Source organism: Malus sylvestris, chromosome 2, assembly GCF_916048215.2.
Source record: "Malus sylvestris chromosome 2, drMalSylv7.2, whole genome shotgun sequence".
In the NCBI taxonomy this organism is placed as follows: Eukaryota; Viridiplantae; Streptophyta; class Magnoliopsida; order Rosales; family Rosaceae; genus Malus; species Malus sylvestris.
The window spans coordinates 25336285-25358788 of NC_062261.1; the positions used below are offsets into that span (position 1 = coordinate 25336285).

The 22504-nt window shown below is 35.4% G+C and overlaps 2 protein-coding genes and 1 pseudogene across 4 annotated transcripts; 2 read left to right on the plus strand and 1 right to left on the minus strand.

Moving 5' to 3' along the window:
• LOC126591538 (uncharacterized) lies at positions 1-4962 on the plus strand. Of its 2 annotated transcripts, XM_050257255.1 has the most exons (15): positions 2-104; positions 201-226; positions 510-596; positions 689-876; positions 1238-1310; positions 1511-1585; positions 1670-1780; positions 1935-1977; positions 2449-2542; positions 3188-3290; positions 3398-3493; positions 3605-3637; positions 4017-4134; positions 4518-4602; positions 4726-4962. In XM_050257255.1, exons 1-15 carry the CDS (start codon positions 17-19, stop codon positions 4847-4849), a joined length of 1344 nt encoding a protein of 447 aa, XP_050113212.1. In that variant the 5' UTR covers positions 2-16; the 3' UTR covers positions 4850-4962. The 2 variants fall into 2 exon arrangements, with proteins under 2 accessions (XP_050113220.1, XP_050113212.1); XM_050257263.1 differs by lacking the exon at positions 201-226 and having other exon boundaries at positions 1-119.
• A 182-nt stretch (positions 4963-5144) lies between these two features.
• Positions 5145-12245, minus strand: LOC126591532 (disease resistance protein RUN1-like; annotated as a pseudogene).
• Positions 12246-13067: 822 nt separating this feature from the next.
• LOC126591563 (uncharacterized) lies at positions 13068-22504 on the plus strand. 2 transcript variants are annotated; one of them, XM_050257305.1, is made up of 6 exons: positions 13068-13355; positions 13888-13962; positions 14098-14205; positions 14290-14359; positions 14435-14530; positions 22348-22504. In XM_050257305.1, the coding sequence occupies exons 3-6, from the start codon at positions 14186-14188 to the stop codon at positions 22501-22503; spliced, it is 342 nt and encodes a 113-aa protein (XP_050113262.1). In that variant the 5' UTR covers positions 13068-13355; positions 13888-13962; positions 14098-14185; the 3' UTR covers position 22504. The 2 variants fall into 2 exon arrangements, with proteins under 2 accessions (XP_050113262.1, XP_050113256.1); XM_050257299.1 differs by lacking the exon at positions 13888-13962.

The following is a 22504-nucleotide window of genomic DNA, read 5'->3' on the forward strand; positions in this document are numbered from 1 at the left end:
GGTAAATTCCGTATCAATGCTTAAACCCCAAAACCCAAACCCTGCCGCCGCTGCTTCGCGGACTTGTCTCCGCCACTCTTCAACCCTCGCTGTCTTCCTTCTTCTTTCAGCTTCAGAAGGTTAGGGTTTCTCTCTCTCTCTCTCTCTCTCTCTCTCTCTCTCTCTCTCAGACTTGTCTCTGCCTCTCTAACCCTCGCCGTCCTCCTCCTTCTTTCAGCTTCAAAAGGTTAGGGTTTCTCTCTCTCTCTCTCTCTCTCTATATATATATATATCTCCTGTGCCGGATTATACGAAATCCTATGAAAAGGACTGGGGTTTTTGTGGCTCATATATATATATATCTGTATACATATCATTTGTTTCGCTTCAAATAAAACAAGGAAATTTCATCTATTCTAGAATTCGGGATTGATGAAGTTTGAATATTTGAAATGAAACTGTATGTCACACCAAAGCTAAAATCTTTGTGGAAGTAAATTGTATAAATATTTGGGTGTTTGAATTTCTAGGGGTCAGGCGTCACAATGGGGAGGAAGGCTCGTCACAGTGACAGTGAGTTTGAGAACGATGATGATTTCGACAGCGATGAGCTGAATGTTAGTTTAATTTGTAATTCTGTTGTTCAGTTTCGGTAGTTATCTGGTTTTGTTTTGGTGATTGTGTTGTTAATTGATGATTTGTGATGTAGATGGAGCAGGAAGAGGATGACTTTGATGATGAGCGCCACGGTGAGGAGGAGGAAGAAGAATCAGAAAATGAGGAAGAAGATGGACAAGTAGATGGGGAAGAGGAAAATGGTGATGGGAAAAACGATAATAAAGATGCTGAGATGGAAGAACTCGAGAAAGAATACATGAATCTTCGTCATCAGGAGCAGTAAGAGACTTCTGTTCACAATCCTTTTATTTTGTATTATAAACTTGTGATGCTTAACTAGACTGACGACGTAAAACTAAATAATGTGTGTAGGAGATAATATGCATAGCAGTCGTAGGTTGGTGACAAAATTTGATATTAAGTTACAGAAGTCATTCAATAATAGTGCCATTTCATTGTAGCTCGCCACTAAGTTTCAGTATCTATTTAATTTAGTTATTATGAAAGGATAAAATGGAGTTATACATGCGTCTGCAATTATTGAGTTCGAGATAAAAGGAAGGAACAGACATCTATACATAGGTATAGGCGGACGTATGAAGTTAATTTTGTTCATCGTTTATTCCATCTTCCCATGCAGAGATATTTTAAAGAATCTAAAGCGTCATAAGGATGAAGATCTTCTTAAAGGTCAAGCAGTGAAGAACCAAAAGGTGCGTTGTTCAAGATAATAGCTCTTGTAATATCCATGAAATAGGTTTTATTTTTCATCGTGAAATTATTGCTCCTTGATTAGAGCTTCTTTTTATGCCTCGCCTTAAAGTTGACAAAAAATATTTATGTAGCGGATTATTGTCTGATCGATGTTTATTTTACTCATTTTTTATGCTTTTTTTTTTTCATTTTCTCGAAGGCTCTTTGGGACAAAGCTCTTGAGTTCAGATTCTTGCTTCAGAAAGCATTCTCAAATTCAAATAGATTACCACAGGTCGCTTTTGCTTTTCCCCCTTCTTTTTTTGTAGCTTTTTGACATGTTAAGATATTGTGTTCTTACCCGAGAGGTTGTCTGCAGGAGCCAGTTAGGTCTTTATTTTGTGATTCACATCAGGGTGTCAGTACAGCATATTCTGATCTAGTTGACTCATCAAAGCAAATTTTGGATTCTCTAGCAGAACTACAAGAGGTATGGCTGTCATAAAAACTTCTTGTCTACCTAGTACTACTTGGTCTGTGGTTTAGCTTCATACCATGTGGTAATATAATATAAATTATTACGATTTGTTAATATTGACATTATGCTAAAATTTATCACATCATGCCATTTTTTCTTGTTACAGGCTCTACTTGAGAAGAACCCATCCATCGTTCAAGCAACAGATAGTATGTGCAAACTACATTTATCATACTATTATATTTATCTTGTAATACAATTGGTTCTCTATTTTGTTGTGCATTTGCTATCGGCGTGATAAGAATTGCCAGTATGTGTAAGGTTTGCTATGCTGGTACTGAGTTATTATTAAGAGAGTAAGGGTGTCAATCAAGAGGAATGGATTAAGCGGAGCCTTGCCCAAGCTCATCCCAAAGTACAAAGCATCGAAGCTAAATCATTTGGGTCTTGCTTTGTTGATCTGAGCATAGCCAAGATGAAGCCAGATTTGAAATCTGCCCCAGGACTAATCTTTCCTGCTTGATCTCGTATAAACCTTAGCCTGATTAAGCAAAAAACAAAAAAAAAGAAAAAAAAAAGGGGCTTTTGGGCTACTTTGGTCTAATCGACTGTCCTAGTTTGTACTGTTTGCACTTTAATGTTCATGCAGTGCTTCTCCTAATAAATATCCTGTTCTGAAGGTAAATCTGGACAATCTAAGAAGTCAGACTCATCTAAGAACATTGACGGTGATGGTGATGAGGGTTGGTCACGGATTTCTCAGTTGCTGTCGAGGTACTCAGATCGTACTTAAGATATTCTGAGAAGAATTATGTTCTACTAACAACATATGCTCTTGTGTTGAAGTCTATCAATACTTGTATAAAACTGAAATATTTTTTTTCTTCGTCATGCCATATTTCACTGCTCCAGCAAAAGGAAATGTGGAATTTTTCTGTTTTATTGTTTAAAATTCTCGTAATGGCAGATTCAAATACCTTACTAATATTGCTGTATTTCAATACGATAGTATCTAACCTTTGGTATACTTCAATATATAATTTTTATCAGTTAATACATCAGCCTGTTATGTTATTTTGTCTCAACTGTTTCATATGCAATTTACCCGTCTATAGTTTTCTGACATTGAAATTCCATTAGGCACTAAAGTAAATTTGTTTGTAATCCAAAAGGGCTGGCAAAGAACCATGAAATGACTTTGTAAATCATACTTGTAAAATATCTATGTTGCCATATGTTTACTTTGAGATGTAGGGCAGTTCTGGTATAAAAAATCTTCTACTTGTAGTCATGCTCCGTCAACTTCTCTTGCATGATTTCTAGAAATTTGTTCTGCTATGTTGTTCAACTTTTCATTATTGTATGCATTTCCATGTGGGTTACTTGGTCTAACTAAACCTGTCACGTTTTATCTTGTAGAATAGCTACCTTCAGAGACAAATCCATCAATAAATGGCAGAGGAAGACAGAGGTGACCACAGGTGCTGCTGCTATTAAAAGCAAACTGCATGCTTTTAATCAGGTCTGGCCCTACAATTAAAATTGTAACCATGCATTCCCCTATGATCGGACTTGTGCCATCCCTTGCGAGATATTCAACATGAATTCATTTATCCTTTCCAATTGCAGAATATTAGTGAACAAGTTGCTTCTTATATGAGAGATCCAAGCAGAATGGTTAGGCAGATGCAGATGAGGAAATCAGCAGTTTCTGTATTTGGCGCTGTAAGATATAAACTCTTACATCTAAATTGAAAAAATTGAAAATTTTACACTTCCCAAGCTTCTTGTGCAGGCTCAAAGAGATTTCATCTTAATTTTTAAATGGATGTGCAGGTTCCTGAGGAGAAAAATACTGCAAAGGGGGAGGTAATCCTACTGTTCTGCATAAAATTGGTTAACTAGAATTCTATTCAAATCTGAGGCCTATAAATTCGTTGCACTTAAATGTCCCATGGATTTTAAAATTTCCTATGTGCTATTTTAATTCTCAAACGAGGTACAAATTCATTGTTTGAGGAAGGATGCATTCTGTTAATTTGATAACATATTTGAACAATTTTTTGTGTCTTTTGTGGTGTTTACTTCAATTTTCATTTTGGACGGCCCCGATTTTATTTGATGAATCTGTTCCTTAGCTATAAGAATGAATCACGCCACCTGTGATTATTTAATAATACTCATCATCTGCAGATTTGGTTGTATCTTTTAATTAAAAAATTTCTTTATTATTCCTTCACTCTGATAGGAGACACAATCTGAAGCTGGTGCACAAGCTGATGGTGACCCCGAACTTTTGGATGACTCTGAGTTTTACCAGCAGTTACTGAAAGAATTTTTTGAGACAATTGACCCAGCATCTTCTGGTAAAATTATTAGGGCATCTCATACGTAATACATGATTGCATTTGAATGTGATATACGGTTTATCCAAATCTGTAAGAGTTCCGGTAAATCAAAACACAATCAGATTGCATTTAAAAATTGTGGCTTTTGAAATAGTTTATGATTGTATATGCCCAAGTGATGCTGGATATCCTTGTTAATTTTCTGTTTTGGATCTGTATCTGCAGCTATTGTCTTCGTTATAGTGGGCTTGGAACCTAGTCGATCCTGAACTTCTAGTATTCAAGTTTTTGTAACTTAAAAAATGGAACGCGCTATCATAGTTATTCCTGCTAACAATTAAGACCTTTATTGCCAGCATATTGTTATTGATTCTGATTTTGCACTATTTGATTATCCTCAGAGACAGCCTTTTATTCTTTGAAAAAGTTGCATACAAAGAAGAGGAAGATTGTTGACAGAAGAGCCTCTAAGAGTCGCAAGATAAGGTATCAATAGATTCTTCGATTCCCTATGTGAAACTGCTATGATTTTGTTTTGGAATATCTTGGAGCATCTGTTAAGCAAACTAGGCCACATTGTTGAAGGCTTGTTGTATTATGCTTTTGCAGGTACAATGTTCACGAGAAGATAGTAAATTTCATGGCCCCAGAGACTATGGCCGTTCCTCCGATGCTTCCTGACCTCAATAATTTGTTCGGGTTGAAGAAGCAAAAACCAGCTTCCGTAGTGTAGGCAAGGCTAATATTTGTTGTACTGATATTTATGTAATTTACACAATTTTGATGCAAATGACAATTAAGATCCGTAACTTTGGACACTTAATAAGCAAAGCGGATGTTCTTGCTTTCCCCCGTGCCGAAATCTTTTCCCCCAAATTCAAAGAATTGATTCTTGCCAGTGTTAGTAAAGATGCCTATGTCAAAGTCCTTCCCTTACAGTGTGTAAAAGTATTATTATTTTTTCCTCATTTACAACATGCATATAACCATGTGTATATCTTCGGTTGCATGAGGTCGTAGGCAATCAGTGGCAGGGAAGAAAAATTTCGCAACGCTAAAGCCATGGGGTACACGATATTTGATGATGCTGAAGACATTTGAACTTGATATCTAATAGCAAGGGTCTTTCATATCCCAAGCGGTTAACATGGCTCAGTTCTGAATTCGAACTTTGTATCTACTGTCACCAATTCTTCAGAGAAGTGACTAGCCCCCTCTTCCTAACACATGGCAGTTATTGCCTCTGGCACTCGCTGCTGCAATTTTGTGATCAAGATCGTTCTGTTGCTCTTCTTCTTTGTCTGAAAAACATACAAATAACATAAAATTTAGCGAAAACTCGAATGAAATGAATACGGGCAGAACCCTAAGTGCTTTAATGGAGCATGATTTACCTGAGTCCATGATGAGGGTATTCAACCATTTCGGCCTACAAAAATCAGTATTTTTCATTTCTGCTTCACTGATCCAGCAAAAGAAGTAAAATCCTGATACATCTCTAGCGGTGACAAATCTCCACCGATGACAAATGGATCATTAGGATCTGGAGTGGTGTTGTGTTGGGTACTCATCTTGTCTTGGTGCTCTTGCACAAGCTCCACACCAAATTCCTTTACCCGAAAGAACTCAGTATATTCCGTCTTCATTACGTAAACAACCACTTCATCTCCACATTCTAATATTATTGTTTCATTGTCCATTTTCCAATGGCTCAACCATGTCATGTCTTCTCCTCCCTCACTTCCAAAACGGTGACGGTAGAATCGTGGGCCACATATCCATTTCATACCCTTGCTCTTGTTGCTCACTTCAATACTCATACATGGATTAGACGAATAAACCCAATCGCAATCATTGTTTGCGTAGGTAGCAAAGATATTTAAGCCCCGAATTTTGTGACTTGAAAGATAAGGCACAATAAAAGATATTGAGGACTTCGTACTTTTATAGCTGAACCGGCCAAGAATCACATTCCCCGCAAAAAAAATGTTATATATACCATGTTGATCAAGTCCCTGTATGAATGACACAGAAACGACTATATTAGTCAAACTTTTCCGAAGAGAGAGAGAGAGAGAGAAAGAGAGAGAGAGAGAGAGAGAGAGAGAGAGGTACCTGAACGGGACTCCAAACCCAACCAACTTGTTTAAAATTTTGCAAGCTGGAAAGTTCTCTCATTTCCAAGTTTTGCGAACTGAAAAGTTTCCACATTTCCAACTTGTGCAAACTGAAAAGTTTCCTCATTTCCACGTCAACTCTTCCAGTTTGTTCTAAGTTGTCATAGTACTCGCCCTCAATTACGTTTTGGTTCTCATCCGAATGGGTCAACGCTCTCAACCCATAGGATTGATATGTTACTTTTTTCAATGACGTGCAACCAAGTACAAAAACGGCATCAGTTTTCGGCAAGCCCACAAGTGATTCCAGCCTCCTACAGTAATTAAAAGAGAGCATCTCAAGCTTCGTCAAACCTTCGATGAAAACAGGTAGGCTACAAATTGGATTACTATCTAAATCTAGGCTTCGTATTGTGGATAGATTACTTAAATCCGTAGCAAAGGCATCATCAGAAAGATTGCAGCTACGAAGACTTAACTTTACTAAATAACATGGCAAATAAGTCAAGATACTTGAACTTCTTCCGGGCCATAATTCACTTCTTGGAATTCCATCTGTTTCGAGCATTTTTAAAGATTCCATCTTCTTCGTCATCTCATCAAGATTTGAGCACCCAGATAAAATGAGAGTTTCAAGTGATTTTAGCATGCACATGTTCTTTGGTAGCATCCTAAGGTTCTTGCAATCCTCCAGATTCAAGTACACAAGTCTCTCTAGGTTTTCCAATGGATTCATGAACATCAAGCAGACTTCCACAATCTACAAGAATCAATTCCTCTAGATTGGGGCAGTATGAGCAGTCCATGGTTTGACTAAGGCCATGAGAATGGCTCACATCAAGGATCTTCAATGATGGAAGAAACTGCAAGAAAAAAAAATTAAAATAAAGAAAAAAGAGATAAAATTTGTGGGAGTTAATTCTAACATATGCAATTAGTCAACGAATCAAAATTTTAAAATGAAAAAGAAGGGAAAGGAATTGAGATGCACAGAGTAACATACTTTTGTTCCTTTGCAGACATCTCTCAAGCTACTATATTGCATTTCAAGAACAATTAGACACTCCAGAGGAAAATCAATGGGTATAGAATCCAAAGAAAATTCAAGCCAACACAACAATCTTAATCCTGTAGGAAAATTTGCATAACATCCCTCCAGCCGTACACATCTAAGATGGAGTAGTTGTAATTTGTGTATCCTTTCAAATGCATTGGTTTCAAAGATTGTCTCATTTGTGTTTATTGGACTGTGTGCAGGATTCCCATGCATGTCCAGAACAAGACCTTGGATTGTTTGTGTACCCTAAGGACAAAAAATGGAACAACATTATTATGGATATTTTTCACAAGAAGCAAAAAACATATAAAGACATAAAAGACATGTTTCTTACATTCTTTTCTCTCAATACTTCAAAAGAATCCTTATGCCACCATAATCTACTACGTTTCCCAGATTCTAGACGAACTATATCTCTTCCCATGTCACGAATCAGGTTATGCATGTTCACCTTGTTGTCTTTATCAATTTTCACCAAGCATCTATCAATGAAATTTTGAATGCCAACGGTTGTAAAGAAATCACATCCATCTAGTATTCGAACAATGTAGTTTTTGTCCCTTCCTTTTAGGAAACAAGCAATGTGGAGGAATAATTTCCGGTCATGGTCATCTTGTAAACTGTCATAGCTTATTCTCAGTTTCTTCATGATTTCGTCATTAGGAATAACTTTTAACTTCTCCAATGCACTTTTCCACACATCCATACTCTCGCCTAACAGAGAAGAACCCAAAACTTGAAGAGCTAATGGAAGTCCTCCACTCTGTTGTACTAGCTCTTTTGAATATTCCATGCGGGGATGGTCCTGGCCAAATGCATGCCAGCTTAAGAGGTCCAATGATTCATAGTAATCCAAAGTTTCAACTTCATGGACCTTAGTAATTTGATGTGCCATTAGCAACCTTTCACGCCTTCTTGTTATGATTATTTTGCTTCCAGGGATAAAATTGATCTTTCATTCGTAGTACTGCATTTAATTGGTCCATATGGTCTACATCATCAAGAACAAGAAGAACTCTTCTAGAGCTTATGGCTTTTTCAATCTTACTTATCCCTTCACTAACGTTGTGTACTTTCTCCTTTTTCCCCTTCAAAATATCATAAAGAAGTTGCATTTGTATTTGAACTAACCCGTTCGGTTGACTTGCCATTTCTCTGATATTTTCAACAAAGCTGCTTCCTTCAAAACTTGTGAAATTTGAATTGTAAACATATTTAGCAATGGTTGTCTTCCCTATTCCAGACATCCCATACACAACAACTATACCATCAGTTGATCCATCTTGTAACCATAAATTGATGTGTTTGACTCGAGATTGGATTCCAATCAAGTTGGATTCAACACTCAAGGGTGTGCGAATTAGCTTATCACCAATCACCTTAACAATTTTGTGATAAACTTTGACTCGTACCTAAGAATTTGCAAACAAAATGAAATATAAATCAAACTTGTGTACCTATATGTAAGTTATAAAGGTACGAACAACTGGAGAGATGCTAAACTTATACATTATTTTGACATCATATCTTAATTAGTTAAAAATAAAAATGAAACTTTGTTGACAACATGAAACAAGGGAAAACGAAGTTAAGAAAGTTATTATATATATGCATTTTTTTTATTTTTTTATTTTTAATTTTTTGTAAAAGAAGTATTGTATACACTTAGGTCAAAAAAAGGCAAAACAAATTGTTGGTTAAAAAACAAAAAATTCTTTAGATATAAGCCGTTGAAACTTTTATTTTTCAAACAAAAACCCACCTAATTTTAAACATTCCCAAATTTCAAATAGACTGCCATGTCGACAAATATATAACCAACTATTACAACACATTTACAACTTATGCCACAAAATCCTCATTTGGTTAATAAATGTTATTACTCATCCTAATTATGATGAGCAATTAAATCCATATGGATATTTAACTTTCTTGTATCATAAATATTGATAACATATATAAATTAAGGCTTTTTATATTAGCACCCCACAAAATGTTGAATGCACCCCACATTAAAAATTAATATTAATGACTTATTTACTCTACTATGCAATGACAATTTTGACCTTATTAGGTTTAAAAAATAATAACAAAATTTATAAATACACCCCAAATCATTTTTAACGTATTATTTATCTACTTCAACTATCAAAAATCCCTCCCACCCTCCATTGTTGAATAAAACCATAAGCAATGAAACTACAAACATGTTGATTGAGAAAAATTATTTTTGATGAATGAAACACGAAATCAGTGTTTCGAAAGCTTTGAAATCATTATTATTGTTATTAAAACGTTCAAATGAACCTAAACATTTTTTCAAATCATTCAATTTGAAATAATTTGGCAAACTAACGTTCAGATAGTTTGAAATCATTCGGCAAAATTAAAAATGAGTGTTATAAGATTTGAGAAATGTGGGGTATATAAAAAATGTGGGGTGTATGTAGAAAATGTAAGGTGTATATTAAGAATGTGGGGTGTGAGGGTATTATGAGGAAGGAAGTGTGGTGTATTAAAATAATTTTTAATTGAAAAAGCAAATGTGGGGTGTATTAAGTATGTGAGGTTTATTCAACAATTTGTGGGGTGCTAATATAATAATCCTAAATTAATTTACCATATTAAAAAAATTAGACACATCTCGTATGAGAAAAAGAAATTGTTTGAATCATGTAATTACCTACATATAAATTAATTGACCTACTCATAAAATATTTATACTAATTTACCTACATTTGAATTAATTTATCTAGTCCAATAAAAATTAGTGATATTAGATAATGTTTGAACGTTGTGGGTTTGTGCTTGTATGCAATTAAATAAACTTGTAATCTAATGCACATAAATCATTTAGGTAAATTAGACCATTTTGGAAGTAAATTAGACCCTTTAAATTTTGGTTTGATGGAATAGGTAAATTAGACAATTTTGTACGTAAAAATTGAGTGGAACATATAGCTTTTGATTTGTGCATTAGGGATTGGAGCATATATGCAATAGCTAAAGCTGTTTTAGGTTTATTGTTGTGTTGGTAGGTAAATTAACTTGTATATTTAATGCACAAAATGTAAGATCCCACATCGTCCAAGGGTGAGAATCTTGTAAGCCTTATATGTATATTCTCATTTCTACCTAGCATGGGACCTTTTGGGAGCTCACTGGCTTTGGGTTCCATTGGAACTCCGAAGTTAAGCGAGTTTGCGTGAGAGCAATCCCATGATGGTGACCCACTAAGAAGTTCTCATGTGAGTTCCCAGAAACAAAACCGTGAAGGCGTGGTCGGGACCCAAAGCGGACAATATTGTGCTACGGTGGAGTCGAGCCCGGGATGTGGTGGGAGCCCGGGCGGGGATGTGACAATTTCGTATCAGAGCCAATCCTTGGCCGGAAGTGTGTCGATGAGGACGTCGGGTTCCTAAGGGGGGTGGATTGTAAGATTCCACATCACCCAGGGGTGAGGATCCTGTAAGCCTTATCTGTATATTCCCATCTCTACCTAGCATGAGGCTTTTTGGGAGCTCACTAGCTTCGGGTTCCATCGGAACTCCGAAGTTAAGCGAGTTCGCGTGAGAGCAATCCCATGATGGTGACCCACTGGGAAGTTCTCATGTGAGTTCCTAGAAACAAAACCATGAGAGTGTGGTCGGGGCCTAAAACGGACAATATCGTGTTACAGCAGAGTCGAGCCCGGGATGTGGTGGGGACCCGGGCCGGGATGTGACACAAAATCATGAAATTAGTATTATTATTATTATTTTTTTCAATCGGCACCTTATAACAATTTGAAAGTTAATACATTGAATATACAATGAATGTCATGAAATATTTTGTAAAATAAATATAATTGATTAAATGGATATAACATTCTCAAAAAAAAAAAATGAATATAACAAACAAGTAAATGATCTAAAAATCCAATCCAAGTATTAATAGGGGTAGTTTAGGCATTCAAAAAATACACAATTTGAAAAGTTAAACTTAGTTAAAGAAATTGTTTAGTTGGAACCTAATCAATGTGCTTTAGTTAAGAAAACAAACGGAGATGAGTTTTAGTTAAGAAAAATATAATTTCAAGAGGTAATGTCAAATTTTCAGGGAAAGAAATTACCCTTCCAATATTAGCACTAGAAATATAAAAGAGAACAAATGAAAGTTACCCATCAGCTTCATTTGAAAAGACCATCCCTGCTAGATCAGCAACCTCTGCAAGTGCCTTCCTCCATCCCTTCACCTTATTCGGCGACTGAGTTTTCTCGTGTCTAGCAAATGCGTTCCCAATGCTTCGCATCTGCTTCCCCCACATGGGATGGCTCGACACCGTGGAAGACCGGTAATACTACATGGTCTGAGGTAGTCCTTTTGCGTTCAAGGATCATGACAAGCTCATCAAGGCACCATCTGGATGACGCATAATCTTTTGAAAACACGACAACAGACGTTTGTGACTGCCGGATTGCTTTCTGTAGTCTTGGCTTGATATATTCCCCTCTCTTAAGTTCGTCATCATCTCGGAACGTGAAAAATCCTGTGTTCTTCAAGGCTATGTAGAGATGGTCAGTAAAAGTCCTGCGAGTGGTCTTTGCCTCTGAAACTCAGGAAAACATCGTAAAGGTAACTCGGACGAGTGTTGGAATCAGATGAAGTTCCTTGAGCTGCTCTCACATGAGCCATGGTTTACGATCGATGAACAAACAAAAGAATTGCTCTTTTTTGCAGGGGGAATATTTAAGGCTTTAATTAATTGGGTCCTTCCGATCTACTTCCTAGAAATATTACAAACAATATAATTGGTCGTTTTAGTCAAGCAAATGAAAACGCGTCTTGTCTTTTTATATAATTGAAGACAGAGACACACCAAGTTAATTATTTGTGTTGTCTTTTATCTACGGCTTACTTGAAAAAAAAAAAGGAAATTAGAACCAATGTGTTTACATTAAGAAACAAAAAAATAAAAAAAAATAAAAAATCAAAGAGTGTTATAAACATGTAAAAGTGAAAGAGTGAAAATCTTAGCTAGAGATAGAAAGGTGACAAGTGCAAGGTATCAAACAAATGATGCAGTAAAGAGAGAGGAGGGATATTAGTATTATTGCTTTCACTCTTGATTTTGTGTGTTGTTTCATCATACATTGCATGCGCTTTATACAGAGCCATTTACGTGCAGAAGTCTATAAGGGAAATTAAGACATGTTGAAAACCATGTCATCCAACAATAACAAAATATGACAATACCACTATTTTTAGTCCATATTTTTTCACTTTTGACTAAACCATGTGACATTCAATTCCCATAGCTTTTACAACATTTCCTCTTAGATACCCACATATCAACATCATTTGCCCCGTTAAAACCTTACTAGGAAAAACCCAGTGAAAAAAACCGTAGCGAAGGAAAAAGAGTACAACTTTTCTTGGATTATTGACACAGTGTTAAGTATGCTTATGTTGTCTTGTTAAAACCTTGATTGGGAAAACTTAAATGGGAAAAATCTTAATTGAAGGTAAAAGAGTACAACATGCATATGTTTAGGATGCTCCCTTTAATGTGTATCTCTTCCTGATTCCACTTTCTTTAATTTAACTGATTAATAAGTCGACGGAATCCGATACCCACTAATACAAAATAGAGCTTTCATGACACTTATTAAATTTTTTAATGATATTTTTTTATTAAAAATGTTATTAAAATAAATCGATGACGCAACTAAAAATAACCAACGGGAAGGATTTATAAAAAAGAAGAGCGTCCTGTGAATTCCTCAAAACTTCCTAAACCCTCACGACTCATTCACTCCACTACCCAACCTACTCCCAGCCAACTCCCAGATAGAGAATGAAATATCAACGCTCTCTTTCTCCTCAAGGCAGAAGACTCACCATCTTTCTATCTCTCCCTCTCTTTCTCTCTCTGGGACGACCAATCTTCATCACACAGACTTCATCACAAACACTCACTGTCTTTCTATCTCTCCCTCTCTTTCTCTCTCTCTGGGACGCCCACAGTCTTCATCAACCAGATTGATTGTTTCCCCCAAATTTCACTCAAAACCTAATTGTGTAAGGTAAGTTTGTTGGAATGGTTATGGGTTTTCTAGAAAATAATTTCTATATTAATCTCTTTAGTGAAGTTGTATTGATTAGTCCGAGCTGTGTGGCTGGACAGATTTTAGTTTAGCCTTGTCATTTGCTAAAGTAGTTGTTGTACAAATTGTAGTTTAGCCTTGTCATTTGCTATGTTGGATAACGAGATTGATCGTTGCTTTTTAAAAAAAAAAAAAAAAAACTTTGTGATCCCCTTAATACCAATTCTGAATTAGATTAACTATTACTTTTATCTTTTTTTATTATTTAATCTTTAGATTGTGTGTTCTTGTGGGAGTTGGTGTTTATAGCACACCACATGTTTGATAAAACTCCTCGTAAGCTCTGCTTCTATTTTTTATCTTTAGCTTGCAACAGTTTATATATTGTGCCCTCATGCAATCTTGTTATATGTTTTATTCTAATATCAATCAATATAATTGTTTTAGAATGGATAAATCTTGGATGTCTATAGATAGAAGAACAATCTTGATGGATTGTTTGGATTTGTAGATCCTGGCAGAATCTCTCAAAAGGCTGGCAAAAAGGAACAAAGATCAAATGCACTGGCTCTTAGATTACAGAACTGTAAAAAAAAGACAATTAATTTTTGCTCTGTATAACAAAGGGTTATTAGTACTATGTGTTTTGAATTTTTTTGTTCCTAACAGATCAGTAGTTGACCATTATGTAATAAAGAATGCAATTATTTATGTTTTGTAGGTTTCATTGGTTGTTGGCTATTATTGACCCCTATGAGGAATTAGTGTATTATATGGACCCGCTTAATTGGATATAGATTGATCCTGGAATGAAGGACATTGTTGAACTGTAAGTATTTGGATATATGTTTGTCTTTATTTCATGCATTTCAAGATTTGAATATATTTATGTGTTCTTATCCTCTATGTGCAGAGCACTGAAGATGTTTAAAGCTCAAAAGGGAATAAAGGGTAAAAAAAATATCAATTCGAAAGTAGTAAAGGTAAGGAACATTGGGTTTTGACTTTAAATTAATTTGACTAACTTACATTTTATATGTTTTTATTTGTATATGCAGTGCCCTTTGCAAGAAGGAACCGTAGAATGTGGATATTATGTGATGAAATACATGAAGGAAATCATTGATGATCCAAACTGCTCAATTATTACCAAGGTTGGTACTAATATTACAAAGAGCACTTAAGCGGGTGTATTTGCTACTATCTTATTAGTATGAGTTCTTTGTAGGTAATTTATAGTTCAGGCAAATTAATTTACAGCTAACGATGGTTTTTACTCAAATCATTGGCAATCCATGAAGAAAATCAACATAACTAAACTAAATTACTTGAATGTTCACACTATTGATGATGAGATGGATTGTTGTTAGCGTGATTTGTAGTGTTTAATTAAAGTTAATTACAATAGAAATTGGAACTTTTGAATCTTCCAAAAGATGCCTAATTGGATTTTAGCTCATCAAAACCATCTTGGGTTTGTATTGAGTTGATTCAAGTCATCAATGGGTTTGTTTTTGTTTTCCTTGTCCGGAATCAAATTCTATTTCTTGATTTATTTTTTGTCTTCAATAAAATTGTAATGTTAGTCTATCTTTAGTTTACGTTTGAATGTGATAAATAAATAGGTTCAGAGCTGATTTTGTTAAGCCATGTTGATGACTTCATCACAATAGATGAAACACTATATTAGCTAGTTTGTGAAATTTTAAATTAAGTGAACTTATAGTTTTATTTTAGTAGGAAACTCTACACATTATATTGTCTTTTGTAATACTTTGGTAGTGGATGAATTACAAATTTATAAAGCAATAATGTTTAATTTGAGGTAAATATCTTGCTTCTTGGATGAATTATGTAAGTCTTCTTATATATGCCATCATACATATTTTAGGACATGTATTGAATCGTTTATGACACACTTTGTGTGTCGCTGGTAATATTCAATGACGCTACAGTGCTATAGTATATGACGCTATACAGATGTCATGTTTACTATACCATGACGCTCATTCCTCTGTTTATGACACATATTCTGCATCTCAAATTGAAATAAATGACACGCTTTTTTAATTCAATAATGCTTGTTAGGTATCTCCAAAAGCTATACATGACACTGTGCATATGTCATGATTAGTATACCATGACGCTTATTCCTATGTTTATGACACTAATTCCGTGTCTTAAATGGTAATAGATGACACAAGTTCTTAATTTAATGACGCTTGTTAGGCGTCCTTAAAAGTAATACATGACACTCTTTCAACGTCATAAAAAATATCTTTAATGACACCCACAAATATGACGCTAAACCCTTACATCATTAAACTTTTAACATGACGCATAAAATGCGTCATGTATGTAAAAATTTGTAGTAGTGACCATGGTTTATGAACAAACAAAAGGTTTGGTCTTTGTCTTTCTAAGGGAAATTAAGGCTTTAATTAATTGGGTCATTCCTATCTACTTCTTGAAATATTACAAACAAATATAATTGGTTGTTTTAGTCAAGCAAATGAAAACGCGTCTAGTCTTTTTATATAATTGAAGACAAGTTAATTATTTGTGTTGTCTTTTATCTACGGCTTACTTAACAAAAAACAAAAAAAGGAAATTAGAACCGATGTGTTTACATTAAGAAACAAAAAAATCAAAGAGTGTTATAAATAAGTAAAAGTGAAAGAGTGAAAATCTTTGCTAGAGATAGAAAGGTGACGGGTGCATGGTATCAAACAAATGATGCAGTTTAAGAGAGAGGAAGGGATATTAGTATTATTGCTTTCACTCTTGCTTTTGTGTGTTGTTTGATCATACACTGCATGCGCTTTATACAGAGCCATTTACGTGTAGAAGTCTACAAGGGAAATTATGACATGTTGAAAACTATGTCATACAAGTTCAAAACCATGTCATCCCACAATAAGAAAATATGACAATACCATTATTTTTAGTCCTTAATTTTTCACTTTTGACTAAACCATGTGACATTCAATTCCCATAGCTTTTACAATATTCTCTCTTAGATGCGCACATATCAACATCATTTGCCTCGTTAAAACCTTATAGGAAAAATCCAGCGACAAAAAACCGTAGCTAGGAAAAAGAGTACAACTTTTCTTGGATTATTGACACAGTGTTAAGTATGCTTATATTGTCTCGTTAAAATCTTGATTGGGAAAACTTAAATAGGAAATATCTTAATCAAAGGTAAAAGAGTACAACATGCATATGTCTAGGATGCTCCCTTTAAAGTGTATCTCTACCTAATTCCACATTCTTTAATTTAACTCATTAACAAGTCGACGGAATCCAATACCATGGTTTATGAACAAACAAAAGCTTTGGTCTTTGTCTTTCTAGGGGAAATATTTAAGGCTTTAATTAATTGGATCATTCCTATCTACTTCTTGAAAATATTACAAACAAATATAATTGGTCGTTTTAGTCAAGCAAATGAAAATGCGTCTAGTCTTTTTATATAATTGAAGACAGAGACATATTGTACAAGTTAATTATTTATGTTGTCTTTTATCTATGGCTTACTTGAAAAAAAAAGAAAAAAACTAAATTAGAACCGATCTATTTACATTAAGAATCCAAAAAAAAATCAAAGAGTGTTATAAATAGGTAAAAGTGAAAGAGTGAAAATCTTTGCTAGAGATAGAAAGGTGACGGATGCAAGGTATCAAACAAATGATGCAAGTAAAGAGAGAAGAGGGATATTAGTATTATTGCTTTCACTCGTGATTTTGTGTGTTGTTTGATCATACACTGCATGCGCTTTATACAGAGCCATTTACGTGCAGAAGTCTACAAGGGAAATTAAGACATTTTGAAAACTATGTCATACAAGTTGAAAACCATGTCATCCAACAATAACAAAATCTAACAATACCACTATTTGTAGTCCTTACTTTTTCACTTTTGACTAAACCATGTGACACTCAATTCCCACATCTTTTACAACATTCCCTCTTAGATGCCCACATATCAACATCATTTGCCTCGTTAAAACCTTACTAGGAAAAACCCAGTGAAAAAACCCGTAGTGCAGGAAAAATGGTACAACTTTTCTTGGATTATTGACACAGTGTTAAGTATGCTTATGCTGTCTCGTTAAAACCTTGATTGGGAAAACTTAAATGGGAAAAATCTTAATCAAAGGTAAAAGAGTACAACATGCATATGTCTAGGATGCTCCCTTTAATGTGTATCTCTCCCTAATTCCACATTCTTTAATCTAACTGATTAATAAGTCGACAGAATCCGATACCATGGTTTATGAACAAACAAAAGGTTTGGTCGTTGTCTTTCTAGGGGAAATATTTAAGGCTTTAATTAATTGGGTCATTCCTATCTACTTCTTGAAAATATTACAAACAAATATAATTGGTCGTTTTAGTCTAGCTATTGTAAAATCGACGGTGTGTGCAGTGGAATAAATAAATAAGACAAAAAATTTACGAGGTTCCTCTACAGTCAGTGTGACTGGAGTACGTCCTCGGAGCAGTAGTAGTGCTTTCATTATAATTTGGAATAATAGGAGTACAAAGATCACTCTCACTATTCTATCTCACTATTCTCTCCTCACCTCTTCCTCTCTTTTTCTTTCCTCTTTCTCTCATTCATAATCTCTTCCATGAACTTCACTTATTTGGATTTGTGTGGGGTTTGTATTTATATAAAAAATATGTGTCGTATGAAGGAGCTTCAACATACAGTGGAAAGATCCATTATTTAATTCTTTGAGTGGACATCCACTGTTCTACAACACTCCCCCTTGGATGGCCACAAGTCTTCGATTGACTCGTTAAAATCTTGATCTGTTTTGGATGCTCCCCCTGATAAGTATCTCCCCTTGATTTTCAAATCATTTAGGCCGATCGTTGATCATTCTGCTTCAGTCTCTTAGTAAGAAGAGTTGTCAAAAGAGGTGTTTTACTTGTTGTTAACTTTCCACAGGTTTGTTCTTGAACTGGGCTATAGGGCTTTCTGTTAGACTTGCATCAAAGGTCTGAATTTACTCATTTTATCCGGAGCAGATTTGATTTAAGGGTGGTGGACACTTGATCTTGAATCGAACTTGTGATTTCTTCAAGGACCTTTGAGGCTTGATCTTGAATGAAATTGGACCATGAGGAGCTTTACGTGGCAAGTGATCTTCGATTTTGTCGGGGATGAATCAACACGTGTTTGTTGTGCTTGTCTCCCTTTAATGTATCATTTTCACTTGCCTTACTTGCTCCCCTTGCTTAAGTAGTATTTTCCCAGGTTTTCCCCCATGCATGTGTGGCATATTCTCCTGTAGTATTTGCCCTCTGATGTAGGAGTGGAATGCAACCCTTGCATTTGAATGGTTCATCACTTCTTGGTGACTGAAGACCCAGCTCCAACAACAGTTGAAGATGACTACTCGAGAGCAATGCTAGGTAAGCAATCAGGAAAGGTTCCAGGCAGTCGGTTCCTTACTAGGAGTTTGAGATAAGGTTTTAACATATTGCTTTCTTTATCCTTGTCTTTGCAGGTAAGAATAAGGACAAATGAAAGGACAGGGAGATTGCATGATATGAGATACTCTTACTCTCGTCCCTGAAGATATGAGATAATCTTGCTCTAGTGTGACTTGTTTGAAGAGGTATTCTTGGAAAGGAAGAAACTGAGTATTCGAGATGCTTTGTTGAAGATGCATTCTCAGAGATAAGGAAGAGTTAGGTATTCTTGCAAGTCTGCCTTGTTATGGAGAACGGAGGTCGACATATATAGAGATTTCCCCAATAGCAGGTAGTGGTGTGGATGTGGATTTGTCATCCACGCTTGTCGGCAACAGTGTTATAGTTGGAATAGTAAGATTTACGTGTTTTCAACTTTGTCAGAGATCTTTGAAAAAGTTGCACGTGATATCAGAAAAAGCTGAGATTGCGTCTGAAAAATGCCAACAAACTTTATTTAGGAAAATCTGGCTTTTGAAATTCGGAGAGCGGTGCTTATTCGATCTCTGAACGAGTGGCTTTGTTGCCTCTTCTTTTATAGAGACATGAATTGTGTTCAAGAGTATGCTCAGAAAGTTGCTGCCTATAGAAATTTCCCCCTTCTTACACTTTTGAAATTTTATTTGACCTTTTTTTTCCTTCATCATTTTTGAAAATGACTTGCCCATCTAACATTTGCTTAGATTTGAGTCTTAGGAGTGATACAGACGAGCAGCATCAGGATAACATATGGCGCCCATCCTTCTTATCTTCTAATGGTCTTCTTACGGTTGGGGACTCTGTGATGAAGAATAACATAACCGCTACTGTGGTAGCTAGGAATCTTCTCACTCCAAAGGATAACAAAATCCTTTCAAAATGGTCTGATGAGATGACCATTCAAGACTCCTTAGCTCTCAGTGTTCAATGTGCGGGCTCTGTATCCAATATGGGCCAACGCTTAATTGCTCAAACTCGCCAAGTTGAATCATTGATGGCTGAGGTGGCAAGTCTTAAACAAGAGATCAGATGGCTCAAGCACGAGAATAGAGTGTTACACGTGCTTGCAAATAATTACTCGACGAGCATGAAAAGAAAGCTCGACCAGCTGTAAGAATCTGAAAGTCGGATTCAAAGTGATCACCAGAGGTTCGTTGCTAGATTCTGAAAGCAACTGATGCCTTCCCCTTCTGGTGTTTTGCTAAGTACTGGGGTGCCACATGATCAATCTGCAGTGCCTCTCCCTTCTGGGGTACTTCCGAGTACTGAGGCTTCACATGAACAACCTTTGTGAAAGCTTCATCCTATTTGTTTGTTTTAACTCATGTGTATGTACATATCTGTAATTTCTCAGAGATATTAATAGATAAGCTTTATTTCATTCAGTGTATTGTGCTAAATACAATAAAGCATATACTTCACTAAGATGTGGTACTTCTGGACCAAATATCAATTTATCTTTACCTTCACGAAGATAAATAATCATTCTTAGTGTCAACATCATTTGAGTATTTAACTCACAATCTTCAATCCATATGGTTCTTTAATATCATAAACATCATGGATAAGATTCGTGTTGGCATATTGTTCAATCTGCAGCTCAAGACAATATTCCTCTCAACACTTTATAATATTTCATGACTCTTTAGGAGTTCTAAATTTAATATCATCAACTCTTCAGAAGGTCTAATTTAATGTCATTGACTCTTGCAAGAGATTTTAGTATGTTGCAACAATATCATAATAATAGTACTCACTAAGGCAATTTATACCATCCATTGGTATTGAGTACATAATTTATGCTTTACCCTTCGGGGGCTTACTTCTAGCAATTTGAATCCTTCAGGGATTTTCTACACTTCATGAAACATTTTCCTTTGGAATTTATGCAGAGCAATTTGCTCCCATGTATACTTAAGGGATTTACTTATGGAGATATGATGTGGGCGACTCACAACCCTTCGTATAGAATTCTCCATTCATATGAACTCATTTACATGAGTATAATTTTAGGTTTCAATTAGTAACCTTATGTCATATCATGTGAGTGTAATTCACTGTATTACAAATGCCCATATGTAACCTCCTTGGTTTAACATCTTTTTGGCTATTTGTATTCTATTCAAATTTATATAGGTCCATTTCTTCACGTTCTTACAAAATTGTAATGGAATTACCTTTCTCCATTTTGGCCAATAATTTTGTTGACGAAAAAGAACGGGACTCAATATCAATACAGCTTATTGATGAATTTAGTAGCTACTTATAAAAACCAAAAATACCATTGGTTATCATCAATCTATGATCCCATATTCTCATGTGCATGCGCATGCATAAAAACTTTTCATTTCTTTTTGGATATCCATTGCCTCTTCAAGGGCATTACACTATCTTTTCCAGGATAGTCATAATGTAGAGAATGTGGATCATAACCTCTTTTAGAGCATTATAGAGCTTGGATTTTAATCTCCACTTTCGGGAGTTGAGTCATTGGAACCTATATGTCTATCATGCTTCATGCATGAGACATGAACATTCCCATGTCTACGGATTGTTCTTTCTGGGACGTATATTCATGCGGCGATTGTCATGCTTCTGGCATGCAACAGTTATGCTTCGGGAATGCAATGGTTCAGTAGTGTCATATTCTTCCTCTTTCGGAAGATTGAATCTTTTTGAGTCTGAGGGTCTGCCACGTTTCAGGCGTGCAACAGATAAATCATTTACTGTCACATTATTTTGTCCAATAGGGACATCAATTCTTATAGGCACATTTGCAGCAAGTATATATGATTTCATCACTTTCGTTGCATTATTCAATTATTCCTATTTCATTTTCTCATTGATGGCTTCGTGAATCAAAATAAGACAAATTATCTTCGTACTTCTAGAACGGTATTTTCTTATCATTCTTTTGGAATGATATTTTCTCATCATTCTTTTGGAACAATGTTATTTTCTCCCCCTAATGGCGGGAAAACTATCTTATCAAAATCATAGTCCACAAATCATGCGGTAAATATATCCCCAGTCAAGGGTTCCAAATGTTGAATGATAGATGGTGGATCAAATTCAACACAAATTCCCAGTTTGTATTGATGCCTTATTTTAGTACATTGTGGCAGTACTACAGGCACATAGATAACACAACCAAAAACTCGTATATGTGTAATGTTTGGCTGGTGCCTAAACACAAGTTGTACTGATAAATATTGATGGTTGGCAACTGGTCTCAACCAAACTTAATAATGAATTATGTAAAATGGCATGTCCACATGTAGAAAACTTGCAACTTCGTTTTCATAAGTAGAGCGCAGGTAATCAATTTCATTCGCTTAATAAATACTTATGCTAAACCATTTTGAGTATGGGCATGAGGAACTTCTGGTCCTTATTTAATAGTCTGTAGACTGAGACTCTTATGACTTTTATTACAATTAAGTTGAGGCACTGCGGCACTTCAAACATATGGTACTCATTAAGGAATTTCATGTCTTGATCTTCAGGATCAAGGGACTTCATACCTGATCTTTTTGCGTGATGGAACTTCGAGTCCAATCATTTTATATGATGAGGATCAAGAAATTGCAGGTTCTAATCTGATCAAGGAAATTCAGGTCCTATATATCCTCGTTGTAACACAAGATAAGTACAATAAATAAA